Genomic DNA, 13,377 nt, shown 5'->3' on the forward strand with positions numbered 1-13,377 from the left:
TCCATTTTCTCAATCACTGTATTGACACAGGAAGTTCCAAACTACGTTCTAGCCCTTTCACTTTAAGGGGTCAGGTACAGCTTACAGCAGTAACATTTTGGAAATATTCAACATTTTTCCTCCATTACTGTATCTTGTACAGTAATGAAAATAAGTATGTGTAAAACACTGTTCTTCTGCTATATGATAAAAATATTTTTACGATTTAAAAAAGAAAATACTATTTTCTTTTCAAAATTCAAAATGGTGGCAGTTCACTGTGCAGTGACGGAGCGTTTTCCTTATAACTCAAAAACTATCTAACATTCTGTGATAAAATTTTTTTTGTGTATTTATGCATGTCATATCTACAATATGGTGCAAAATTACTTCTCTACCTTTGCTAGATTGTCTGATAAAAAATCATTTAAAAATGGTCAAATATCAGTATTTTCTTCTAACACAAAATTAAAAAAAAAATAGTATTTATTAAGGAATATAGTTGAAAGAGCATGATATTGTAAACACGAGTTTCAGCAACAAAATAAAAGAGAGAGAATATGAAAAATTTAACACGTTTGAGTTATGCGGGAAACGCTTCATCACTGCACATTGAACTGCCACCGTTTTGAATTTTGAAAAAAAAAAAAAATTAAACCGTAAAAATATTTTTTTTTTCATATACCAGAAGGACAGTGTTACACATACCAATTTTCATTATTGTAATGGAGAAAATAAGTGTTGAATATTTCCAAAAACTTTACTACTGTAAGCTGTACCACCGCAAGCGTTAAAAATGTACGACTCTTCGAAAAGATTACTAATCCACCAGTGTATCGATTTTAAAACCTACTTTATTATAGTATAATATAGTATAGTACTATATTCCAAGTACACTGCTGCATTGCTGAAACAATTGAAGACGGTGTTACCTAGCAACATTTCTGTATTCATTTTTCAGCCGTTAAACAAATGGCAATCGTAGCGAATGCCGGTTGATTTCATATGCAATATCTCTGAACATTGCAAACAGGAGTTTCTTTTTTGTTTCCACGCACGAACATTTTAATTCTCTGGATTGTATTTTCGCCGTATCTCGTGATGTTATTACACCGAACACTTTTTTTTAAGCAGTTGTGAAGAGATTTATGCTGCACAGCGCAGATATATGCTGAAGCATTAATGCAGTATTAAACAGGCAGGTACACACTGCACAATTAAATACAACGCATATATAAAAATATACGAGTAGCCCGTAATAGTTTTTTTTTTCAGCGCGTGTAACGATATAATTTGTTGGTTCGGGTCCTCCAAACTGCTTGTAATAACTGCTACAAAATTTTCAAGTTTACGACCAAAATTATTAGGGCAAATAAAATGCAGGCTGACATGACGGCTATAAACGTATTATTTGTGGCTTCACCCCGCTTTAAGGGCTGCAGATTAATACCCTTGATTATTATCAATATCCCCACAGGGCAGTAAACAAACGTCCTCCTCCCATGATCCTGCATTTTTTTTTCAGATTTCAATGCTTCAACTTCACCGCTTTTCACGTTTTGACATTTTGTCTCTGTTTACATGCACATTAGTTCTCTTTTCATTTCCTTCATTATTAATTCTTTACCTATTATGTTTGTTTGCTTAGTCGTCAATTTATTTATTCCTTTCTCAGTTTCTTCTCCCATTTCCTTTAATTTCTATGCTTTTCATTTCCATTTTATTTTTTCCTTCAATCGTCCGTTGTTTCTCTTCTGTTTCCACAGTTTCATACTTCTTCTTTCTATCTGTTTTTTTTTGTAGCTTCCATTCTTCTTCATTTCTTTTTCTATTTCTTTCGATTTCCAACTTCTTTTTTATTGTACCTATTATTAATTTTATGCTCGACCATGCCGAAATGTAGTAATTATACACCTGGTAGCAGTCCTTTAATGCATGTCATTAAAGTATACCTATTCATTAAAGTTCAGGTCTTCGATTATTCTCGGAATGCAATCGAAAGACGAGGGAAACGTCACGGAGGCTGGAAATCCAATACCGTCACAGAAGGTTATGTTCTGTTACTATAATAATTAGCGTTAATTGTAAATAATATTCAAATAAATTCAATTTGTCATCTCGTTTTTCAATTCTAAATCAATTTCCAGGTTATACATTCTCTGCATTACATCAAGGTCAATGACATTATTGTTCCTCGGAAAAAATCAATACTTTCGCGTCTGCGCACATCTCACAATTTCGAGCTATGAACAAAGTCACTTCCGATCTTCTGTCAGATACAAATAAAATGAATATTTCTGAATAATTTCAAGTTAGAAATATGGTCGAGCATAAAAAGTCGTATGAAACTTGCCTATAATGGTAATTAAGACGCTCGTATGAAAATTATGAAACTCGCGCTCGTTTCATAAACAAACATACTTGCGTCTTAATTACTATCATTATAGGCTCGTTGCATAATGTACTATTCCCTCGCAGCGGGTATAATCGCTGTTAAGGCTTTGCGCTACAAACTTCGATTCCCATTGTAATCATGCTTTTTTTTTTCCATTGATTCGGCCGCACTATGGCCCCGGGGTTCACTGGAACTCTATCAAATGAGTACCATGGTATTTGTCTGGAACAAAAGAAGGCCAACATGAAAGGACTGAAATCCCTAATGCTACTCAGTGCCGATTGTCTCTTGAGTTGAGAGCATTAACATCCCGCGAACCTGGCCATTTCAAGCCTTTAACGAGATAGTTTTTCTGTATAACTTTTCAATTTTTAGTCCCTTTCTTTTTTTCTTTGCAGTCCGCCGAGTTAGCTCTGTAGTAGCGCTTCTGCGTCTAGATTCCTAGCTGGGTCAGAAATGTTTATGTAAAATTTCTACCTCGAGACTAGGAGAGATGGCGGTGCACAACTTCTAATCACTAGATTGTGCACCAATATGCCTGGGTTAAATCCCAAATCTCTCCGCAGTGCATATGAAAGGAAGGCATATGTCACTGTTGATAGTGATTCGTCCATCGGATGGGGACGTTAAGCCTGACGGCTCCCTTGGTGCTATTCGACAGGAGTAGGCTACGTGCCGGCACCGGGTTTCCTCTTCTCCCTTCCTCATCTTCACCCATTTCCTACAGTATACATACCCTTACCTAGTAAACGACATAAATCTTCACAGATACACATCATGTATAACGTGGCCCGCCGAAGTGGTGTGCAACTTGAAAATGGGTCACAGTCCTGCCATCTATCCGCAGTAGGCCTATATGGAACTCGAATCACGTTAAGTGATGTAAGTAGACATTAGGTACACACACATTGATATGTTTTTTACTTTCATGCTTATCTTTATTTCTAATTCCTTCATATTTTCCCTTTATCCTGTTTTTTCTCTTATTTTCTTTTCTTTCCATCTCCATCTCCATCTTCCACTTACCTCTGTCTTCTCTTTCATCCTCTGTGACTTTTTCAAAATCATTTAACGACTCTGTATCAACTAATATGCTATTTAGAATCAGCGAAATGGGTGATACCGAGTTGGTATTAGGAGATGTGAGGCCAGGGATTCGCCATGAGATTACCTGACTCTAAAACAGTAATAATTTGTTGCTATACATAAGTTATTTCTGCAGAAACTTTCAGTGTTTCCCATAGTATTACGTTAGGGCAAGAATTAGCACAAATTGCCAGCATAATGTGTTGTTTCGGATCATCGTGTGGAAGAATCACAACAATAACTTGTAGTTTAGGAGAAGAGTGACTTATGCAGCTGGGTGACAGTGGCCATCGCGTGCTCATCGCGAACTCACCTTTGCCCACCCCTCTGATAATCCTTCTCTCTCCATGACCCTTATCAAGATGGGGGTGACCTGTAGGGGTCAGTGCGAGTGCGCGTCATAATTTAAACCCCGCGCATCAGACCTTATCATCGCCGCCACGCCTCGCCCTCCGCTAATGACCCTCTTGCTCCAAGCGCATCGCTCTTATCTCGCATCGTACGATATCGTATCCTAGCAACGAGCTTCAGTAGCGAGAGTGACACAAGACGATGGCTTCAGCAACATAATTTTGTGGGTAAGAATATACAATGATTACGGGGAAAACCAAGATCACATTGCGCAACTTCGTATCCTAGCAACTAGTTTCAATAGCGAAAGTGACACAAGATGATCGGTCCAACAGCATAGATATATGTGCAGAAAGTAAACGAGTGCAAAGAAATTTATTTTTAGATTTTAAAGAAAATTCTCGTATTTAGTTTTCCCGATTTGAATTCTATTATTTAACAATAATATCTGCAATGGAATTCGTCTTCGTAAGCGGTTATTCTCCGCTCAACATACCATAGGCTATCCTAGCAACGAGTGTAGCTAAGCTCCAGCAGTTGTCCTGTATTCAGCTTAAAGTATCCTAGCAACAAATGAAGCTAAACTTCAGTAGCTGCACTTTATTCAACTTACTGTATCCTAGTAACGAGTGAATCTAAGGTTCAGCTGTTGTCCTTTATTCAGATTAGCGTATCCTGGCAACAAGTGAAGCCAAACTTCAGTAGTTACACTTTATTCAACTTACTGTATCCTAGCAACGAGTGAAGATAAGCTTCAGCAGTTGTCCTTTATTCAGATTAACGTATCCTAGCAACAAGTGAAGCTAAACTTCAGTAGTTGCACTTTAGTCAACTTATTGTATCCTAGCAACGAGTGAATCTAAGCTTCATTAGTTTCACTTTATTCAACTTACTGTATCCTAGCAACGAGTGAAGATAAGCTTCAGCAGTTGTTCTTTATTCAGATTAACGTATCCTAGCAACAAGTGAAGCTAAACTTCAGTAGTTGCACTTTATTTAACTTACTGTATCCTAGCAACGAGTGAATCTAAGCTTCAGTAGTTTCACTTTATTCAACTTACTGTATCCTAGCAACGAGTGAAGATAAGCTTCAGCAGTTGTCCTTTATTCAGATTAACGTATCCTAGCAACAAGTGAAGCTAAACTTCAGTAGTTGCACTTTATTCAACTTACTGTATCCTAGCAACGAGTGAAGATAAGCTTCAGCAGTTGTCCTTTATTCAGATTAACGTATCCTAGCAACAAGTGAAGCTAAACTTCAGTAGTTGCACTTTAGTCAACTTACTGTATCCTAGCAACGAGTGAATCTAAGCTTCATTAGTTTCACTTTATTCAACTTTCTGTATCCTAACAACGAGTGAAGATAAGCTTCAGCAGTTGTCCTTTATTCAGATTAACGTATCCTAGCAACAAGTGAAGCTAAACTTCAGTAGTTGCACTTTATTCAACTTACTGTATCCTAGCAACGAGTGAATCTAAGCTTCAGTAGTTTCACTTTATTCAACTTACTGTATCCTAGCAACGAGTGAAAATAAGCTTCAGCAGTTGTCCTTTATTCAGATTAACGTATCCTAGCAACAAGTGAAGCTAAACTTCAGTAGTTGCACTTTATTCAACTTACTGTATCCTAGCAACGAGTGAATCTAAGCTTCAGTAGTTGCACTTTATTCAACTTACTGTATCCTAGCAACGAGTGAAGATAAGCTTCAGCAGTTGTCCTTTATTCAGATTAAAGTATCCTAGCAACAAGTGAAGCTAAACTTCAGTAGTTGCACTTTATTCCACTTACTGTATCCTGGCAACGAGTGAATCTAAGGTTCAGCTCTTGTCCTTTATTCAGATTAACGTATCCTAGCAACAAGTGAAGCTAAACTTCAGTAGTTGCACTTTATTCAACTTACTGTATCCTAGCAACGAGTGAAGCTAAGCTTCAGCAGTTGTCTTTTATTCAGCTTACTGTATCATACCAATGAGTGAAGCAAAGCTTTTGCAGTTGTCCTTTACCCAGTATATCATATCCTCACAGTGAGTCAAAGTCCAGCTTCAACAGTTGTCCTTGACTCAGCATGTCTTGGCTTTATAACGAATGTAAGATAAGCTTCAGAGCTTTACTAAGTACACCAAATACAGTGGAGTCACTCCGTTGGAAACTTCTGTTATGGAAACTTCTAATTTGGAAAGCTAGCTGACTCCTCCCAATACAGGAACACCATTCAATACGTTATTGATAAGGCGATCGCTTTGCTCATGCTCGACGTTGATAAAAAATACAGTAAAGAAGAAGAAAGAAATTATTTAAACTTATACATGAAAATATTACAACTTAAATAAAAATTATTTTAGCATATAAATTTGTACAATACAAATATAAGGAGAAAATGTTTTAACAACGCATACAAATTATAAGAGTAAATAATTACAGTGGTAACTTCTCTAAATAAAGTAATTGTTTTAACATTAACGACAAAAATATTTTTAAATCTATAGACTGATACCCTTTCTTAATACATTTACTCAGACAAAAATTAAGTTAAACGTTGTAGTGACTGTGCTGAGTGGTCCCTCCAATGCTTAAAGACACTTATGTGCAGTGTTTGTACTCACCCTGCTGTTTACACCATGTTCTCTGACTACCAGTCACTGAGTTTATCGTTCGGCAGTGGTTTCATCGTCTAGGTAAGGGCGGGCACAGAAGACTAATAATGTAATACACAGTACGTACAAACGTATACAATTACGTTTGATTGGCTAATAGTTTTAGTCCCGTTTATAAACAACGAAGGAACTCCACTGTACTGGCAACGAGCTTAGACTGAGCTTCAGCAGTAGCTGTCTTTTACTTGCATTCCGTAGCAACGAGTGTTAAGATTCAGCAGTTTTTTAATTAGCACACAATATCCTAGCAACGTGTATAAGCTAGGTTTGAGCGTACTATATCCTATCAATGAACGTAAGGTAAGCTTCAATAGTTGCCATTTACTCAAAATATTGTGTCTCACCGACGAGTGTAAGCTGAGATGCAGCAATTGTTCTTTCCTCAATATTCTAGCAACGCGTGCAAGTGGAGCTTAAAGCGTTAGTTCTTGTTCATGTCCTAGTAACAATAATAAAATTATTGCAAGTTTGTCTGTTTGCTGTGTTGCAGGTTGCGCTTTCCTCACCTACTACAGCAGGGACAGCGCCGTCAACGCCCAGACAGCTCTGCATGAGAAGCGCACCTTGCCAGGGGTGAGTGTGTCATCATCCCATGTGCTGCTGTATACCTTTCTCTAGTAAAGTGACCCAGACAAACTCTACATAAGGATGACTGTCAACATAGTGATATAATATCTATTATTGCTCTGTTTAGCGAGAATATGATTAATTTCTGACACTTTCAGGCATAGAACTTGAAAGCAAGCACGTAATAACATCACACCACTGGAATGGTATGCTCGTTACAGTTAACACTTTCTATTCGTTACCATGAAAATTTACTGTTATCGTTTGTTTCAAGCGAACTAGAAGAAATATAATATTTTACATATGAATGTGAAATTTCCGCAGACGTTGGAATAATACTTCACAAAAAATGAGATAAGACAATCTATTTTAAATTTAGGGAGGCATGGAGCAGTTTTACAGTACAGACACCTTTGGGCTTGTTTTATTTATTTACCTAAAACTGGAATAATTTTTGTGACGGTGTCGTTTATAGTTCCTGGGGTAGCTCAGTCGGGAGAGCATTCGTGCGCTAAACGAAGGGTCCCGGAATCGATACCCGGCCCCGGAACAATTTTTCTTTGAAATTATTTCAAATCTGCTTTACAGGGAGGTACTACCTGAAAGCCAGATTTTCATAATTTTACAGATATCTTCATAGTTGTTTATGCGTGACATTTCAAGTTAGCCAGAAATTGTATCGCGTGACATATGAATTGATTTTATGTAGTTAATTTTCACAATGAAATTTACTCTCCAATAGTCACACAGATAAAATATATAGTTTTTCTACCGTATGAATGTGGATAATTACTGACAATAATTATTTATTTTCGGGATTATAACATTTTAGTGAATGAAACAGATTGTGGTTCATTGACCCTTCCTTCTTCTTTTGACTTGTAACATCTTATAATTCGGTTTGCCGGTAGTGATGTAGGCTAGAAAAGTTGGCGTAGCGAAATTCGGTGGGAAGTTCCTGTTTATTTAGGTAACAACGTGTGGGGCATATCCCCTACTAAGTGACTAGGTGTGCCGGGTGGACGCGGATAGCTGGAGTACTTTCGGTTGCACAGTCAACTTCGAGATTACACGCGTTGTATGATTTAGATGCAATAAACGGTATTCGTTTGCTAAATAATTTTATTTTCTCGGACGAATAATGAAATTATTTATTAATTACAAAACACGTCTCAACGTTTCCTGGAGTTTATCACACAGATTGTATAGTCTATATTAACATATTAATTTTAATGTAATAATTTATGTTTGTAGGATGGATAATAGCTCTAGATTAGATTACCGATTTTGATAAAGAGTCGTTATCCATCCTACAATCATTATTACCATATTAACATTGAAGGTTAAGAGGCGAATCTCTCATTGCCAGTTATTTTATCTTCATCTTAAGAAACAATAAGAAACGCACTACATCCAGAATGCAGATACTGCTGAAAGCGTTCTTGATAAAGGTGAAGAGCCTTCGTCTCTACACACCTCGCCTCTTCGTAAATTAAATCAGTATCACGAAACTCTCGGATATAAATTCTACCAATTCCGTCATTTCAAGTGACTTGCACTCGTTGGCTGGTACGGAATGTTTTTTTGCTATTTATTCTGTTGATTACTGGTTCATTCACTTTGACCTTGCTCTGGGAAGATATATGCTATGATATATGATATGATATGAGGCAACCGGGGGGTAATAAGGCCCACCTAAGGAATAAAACGTTCTTTCTTTGAAATGGAGACGTTTAGCAATTTTTAAATAATGGAATAGCATAAATGCTGTGAGCAATGAAAATTAACATGTCACTGGGCCTTATATCCTGCTGTGACAGATAATAAGGCCCACAATAAAGAATATAAATATTGAACACAAAGTCTTCAGTTTTTTCCTCAGTGAGACCTACACATTCATCCTGCACTCAAGAGACACACACACACACACATGTATATCTACAACAATTCTCTTCGCAGACAGAACACATCCGCGTCCCCTGGATGTTTACAAATCCTGAAGTTGATGGTTCATCCCATGCTCTCTCTAATTGTCAGTCTTTCGTTTATTTCATTTCTTGCAAAATAGATTGTGCTTCAGAGTTTGAACTTTATAGTTCAGGGACTTCTATGAACTTGTGGGCGTTTCCACGTATTTACTTTACGGGCCTTATTTCCTGCTCTGTTACTTAGCGCCAATTTTAATTTACGGAATGCTCATTAGCGAAAGTTTCACGGTAGCTCCAAACTTCTTCATGTTTACACAATAACGTGTATTTAATATTATATTAATAACACACAGTAAAACGATTAAATATCAACTTAAATTTTGCAATATTTTATAATGAAAGCAGAAATAATCACACATAATTTGTTGCCATCAGTCAGCTACAAACAAGAACGAGAATCTAACTTCTTTATACCTCACTCGAATGCTAGAAGAAATAGGTTTTAAGGGCTGTTGCTCTCTTTTGCAAAAATGTATAAATAATGGCAAAACTAGGTAGTGGGCCTGGCCTTATAATATGCTGGGCCTTAATGCCCCCAGGTCCCTTATGATATATGATATGATAATCATATCATCTATCATATCGTATCATATCATATCATATCATATCATATATCATATATATCATATCATGTATCATATCATATATCATATTATATCATGTATCATATCATATCATATATCATATATCATATCATGTATCATATATCATATCATATCATGTCATATATCATGTATCATATCATATATCACATCATATCATATATCACATCACATCACATCATATATCACATCATATATCATATCATATCATATATCATATCATATCATATCATATCATATCATATCATATCATATCATATCATATCATATCATATCATATCATATCATATCATATCATATATCATATCATATCATATCATATCATATCATATCATATCATATCATATCATATCATATCATATCATATCATATCATATATAATATATAATATTATATCATATCACATTATGATATGATATTATATATGATATGATACATGATGTGATGTAATGTAATGCAATGCAATATTTCAATAATTATTAAAACGAGATTTTGTTATACAACACGGAATTGTCAGTTTAATGAAAATAATTTTAAGTATATTTTCTTTCCGATTAATTCTGTCATACAGAAATGAGAGTGAAGTGAAATGGTAAAACCGTATGCCCCTATAAGTATTTTATTATAAGAATGATTGATTTTTTTTCTAATTTATACTTGCAATAGGGAAGTACTACACACAATTTTAGGACTTAATGAGTTGTTCTTCGAAAAATAAACCTCCCCTTAGAAAACTTGGAGGTACATCAAGATGTAAATTGTTAATTCTATACTTCGCTAATAGCAGTACTTCATTTATTTAACACAGTGGTCATTCCAAGTCAATTTCAAGACGTCGAATTTAGCAAGACGTTCTGAAGGGAAATATTTGACTGGTTTGGGAATCTTCAAGATGGCTGAACTCAGGGCCGGATGCTGCACAATGCGATCTGCTTCTGCTTCTTCTTGCCTTCTGGACTATTTTAGAAGCTGCCCAAGGCATGCGGATCAGTGACGTAGTTACTAGTATCAACAATTCATCAGACAACTGACTGTCTAAAAAGCAGATGTTTCCAGCAGCCGCACGAGGTGGGAACTCTAGCCTGCTGCCTCGAATCTTATTTATAAGCCTTCTGATACAGTACATACCATTCTTACCGTCCAGCTAATCCACCTTCTTTTCTTTCATGTTTCCATAGTAACTTGGTATGTTAGACAATGTTTAGAATATGACCAGCCTCGTGTAGCTTCTGACTACAGTTCATGAGGTCCCAGGTTCGACTCCCGGTTAGAGCACAGGCATTTTTCATTAAAGGGGAATGTTCCTGTGTTAGTCCATGGTCTCGAAATTAGGTTGGCTTAGGTTTAAGACCTCTTCTGGCACTTTATAATCATCCCATTATAATATCATCAGGGCAGCGTAACTCCACCTTCCAGGCGCCCCAATCTCAGAAGTGGGTTACAAGTAAGCCATTGTAATTTCAGCAACATTAATATCTTTCTAGTTTTGTACTTCCATAGCAACGACTTCCAATTCAACTTTGTAGAGTTTTGTCTGTAGGCCTACTCATAATATAATATTCTATTTAGAATATTCGAACTATTTTGCCTTAAATTATGTTACAAATAATTTCATACATTCATATTTGAGCTGCTTTGGTTGCTCAGTTGGCAGAGACCTGGCTTGCTGCTCCAAGGACCCGAGTTTAAATCTCGGCAAAGGCGAAGTTGTATTTGAGATGAGCAAAACCAAATCTATGAGGTTTTCCTCGTAATTTTTCCGCTCTTTCCTCGTCATTCTACCAACAATCTCCACAATCCCCCTTCTATTATCACCTTTGTCTTGAAAAATAAGGCATCTCCTGTGTTTGTGCGACGTCTAATCGGCGATAGTGGCTGTTTCTCGCGTTTTGTCCAAATATCTGCATCAGACTAACGGAGCCCCCAGAATCTTAACCGAGGTGTGACGATCTGTGAGGTGCGGCAAACCACCACTAGAGTTACGATATATGGATTTGATGGCTGTAGAGTAACGCGTGGCGTATAGGATAGGGGGCCGGCTTAGCTATGCAGCACAGTCGGTAAGCAACTTATTCAATGAAGTGTGCACAAAGTGTACATCTTTGGAGTTTTCCGAGATTTTTCACTACTGTAAGTGGAATGTTAGGTAATCCCATGAAAAGTCGTTGGTCTCATCTCCATAGACCTGTCACTAATTTCACTGAGTTATGTAATTTAGCAGTTAACATAACGGATTTAAAGGGTGACAGGAGTATATGAAATCTTTTGGATTGCGTCAAAAATCTTTATTCTTGGTATATAAATTTTAATTTAGGGAAGGATGCGTTTAAGGCGAGGAATAAGTAAATACTACCACAACCATTACAGATACACCCTAGCCAATAAATTACGCTATAGAGTGAGACAGACCTTGAAGAATTACGCGATGAAAGGATGAGGAATGGAGAATTAGCCTAATTAAAAGATACGCTATCATGCGTTCTTATAAGGGAATTAGGGCCTATGGAGAAGCATCTATGTGCGTTCCAAGGCTGTTGGCCACTTACCTCACTCTTTTTTTTACCATTATTTGAAAGAACTTCAGAGAATTTCGAAGGAAGTAAGCAAAAAATGGACATATCTTAGTATTCTTGGGTGGAGAGGACTATGTGGAAAACTTCGAGGAACGTTAAATTTAATAGGAAATAGTGCGAGACGGGTTGCGTGGAAGAACACACGGTACGAAGCTCATCTTACACTTCTGTTTCCATGGTACCGCGAATGACATCAAAGTAAATCTTTCGCGTGAAAACGTTACAGTTTTTCTCCCCTTGTAGGTCGAATATAGACGGTTTACTTGAAAACTTGTATTGTAACTGAAGTTTAAATATTATAGCATGTAAAATCTTTTGTGCGAGATCGTGCGTATTTGCTTGGTTTCCGCACAAAACCAATCCGCGGAAAGTGTAAAATTCCACATTCAGTATTCCCAACCTAACACACATAACAATTTCCCTCTTCTTACCGCTTAAGTAACATATTGATTTTACTGCTTTAGGCTTTTAATATATTATTTTTAGAGACGTTCAATATAGTAATAATTATAAATTTGAAACTTACCACTGCAATTTCACCTAAATTACACTGTTAATTATTGTTTTTAAATATTTGGAAAAATCATTAGGCCTACATAACCTTACCGTTTGTTTTAAGTTCGCATTTATAGACAGGAGGGGGGGGGGACAGACGTAGCCTATATCACGGCCTGCTGGAGTATAGTAAACACAGAAAATATTTTAAAGCAACAATGTTGAAGATAGATATTTTTGTTTTCCAAAATTGCCGTCATTGAACAGAAACCAAGATGGAGATTTCATTGCAACTAGTTAGAAATTGCTCTTTTAGGTATGTAATAAACGATCTTCGCACAAAATAATGTACGATACACGAGCGGTATGTTTTCTTTCAATTCTCGGAAATTAAAAAGGTCAACTACGTTTCGCTTTTTCAAACTTTTCCTCGAAAATGAAAACTTCAACATACCGCTCTTGTAACGCATATTACTATAACATGACCACTACAAGTGTAAGAAGGGTTGCATAAGAAGAAGTCGTTTGGCTTATGCAACTGTTTCTGGAGTTCGAACTAGTCAAAATACTTAACGCGCTGAATATGGAGGATATTTCCCTGCTTTTGCTGCAGTTTGAAATGAGTTCGTATTTGCATTTTGGAAGTGCGGGAAGTGAGTGCACGCTATATTTAGCGTTGGAGTGAC

General features: G+C 36.6%; 1 protein-coding gene across 3 annotated transcripts in view; it reads left to right on the forward strand.

Moving 5' to 3' along the window:
* Positions 1 to 13,377, forward strand: part of LOC138715633 (CUGBP Elav-like family member 5) — a 771,799-nt gene that overhangs the window by 339,969 nt on the left and 418,453 nt on the right. For all 3 annotated transcript variants that reach the window (XR_011336522.1, XR_011336521.1, XM_069848707.1), the window contains exon 2: positions 6,957 to 7,039. Coding sequence is in view for 1 of the 3 variants with exons in the window: in XM_069848707.1 (XP_069704808.1) it covers positions 6,957 to 7,039 (83 nt within the window). In the remaining 2 variants the exon portion in view is untranslated. The remainder of the gene's footprint in view (positions 1 to 6,956; positions 7,040 to 13,377) is intronic.

Source organism: Periplaneta americana, chromosome 15 (assembly GCF_040183065.1).
Source record: "Periplaneta americana isolate PAMFEO1 chromosome 15, P.americana_PAMFEO1_priV1, whole genome shotgun sequence".
NCBI classification, from domain to species: domain Eukaryota; kingdom Metazoa; phylum Arthropoda; class Insecta; order Blattodea; family Blattidae; genus Periplaneta; species Periplaneta americana.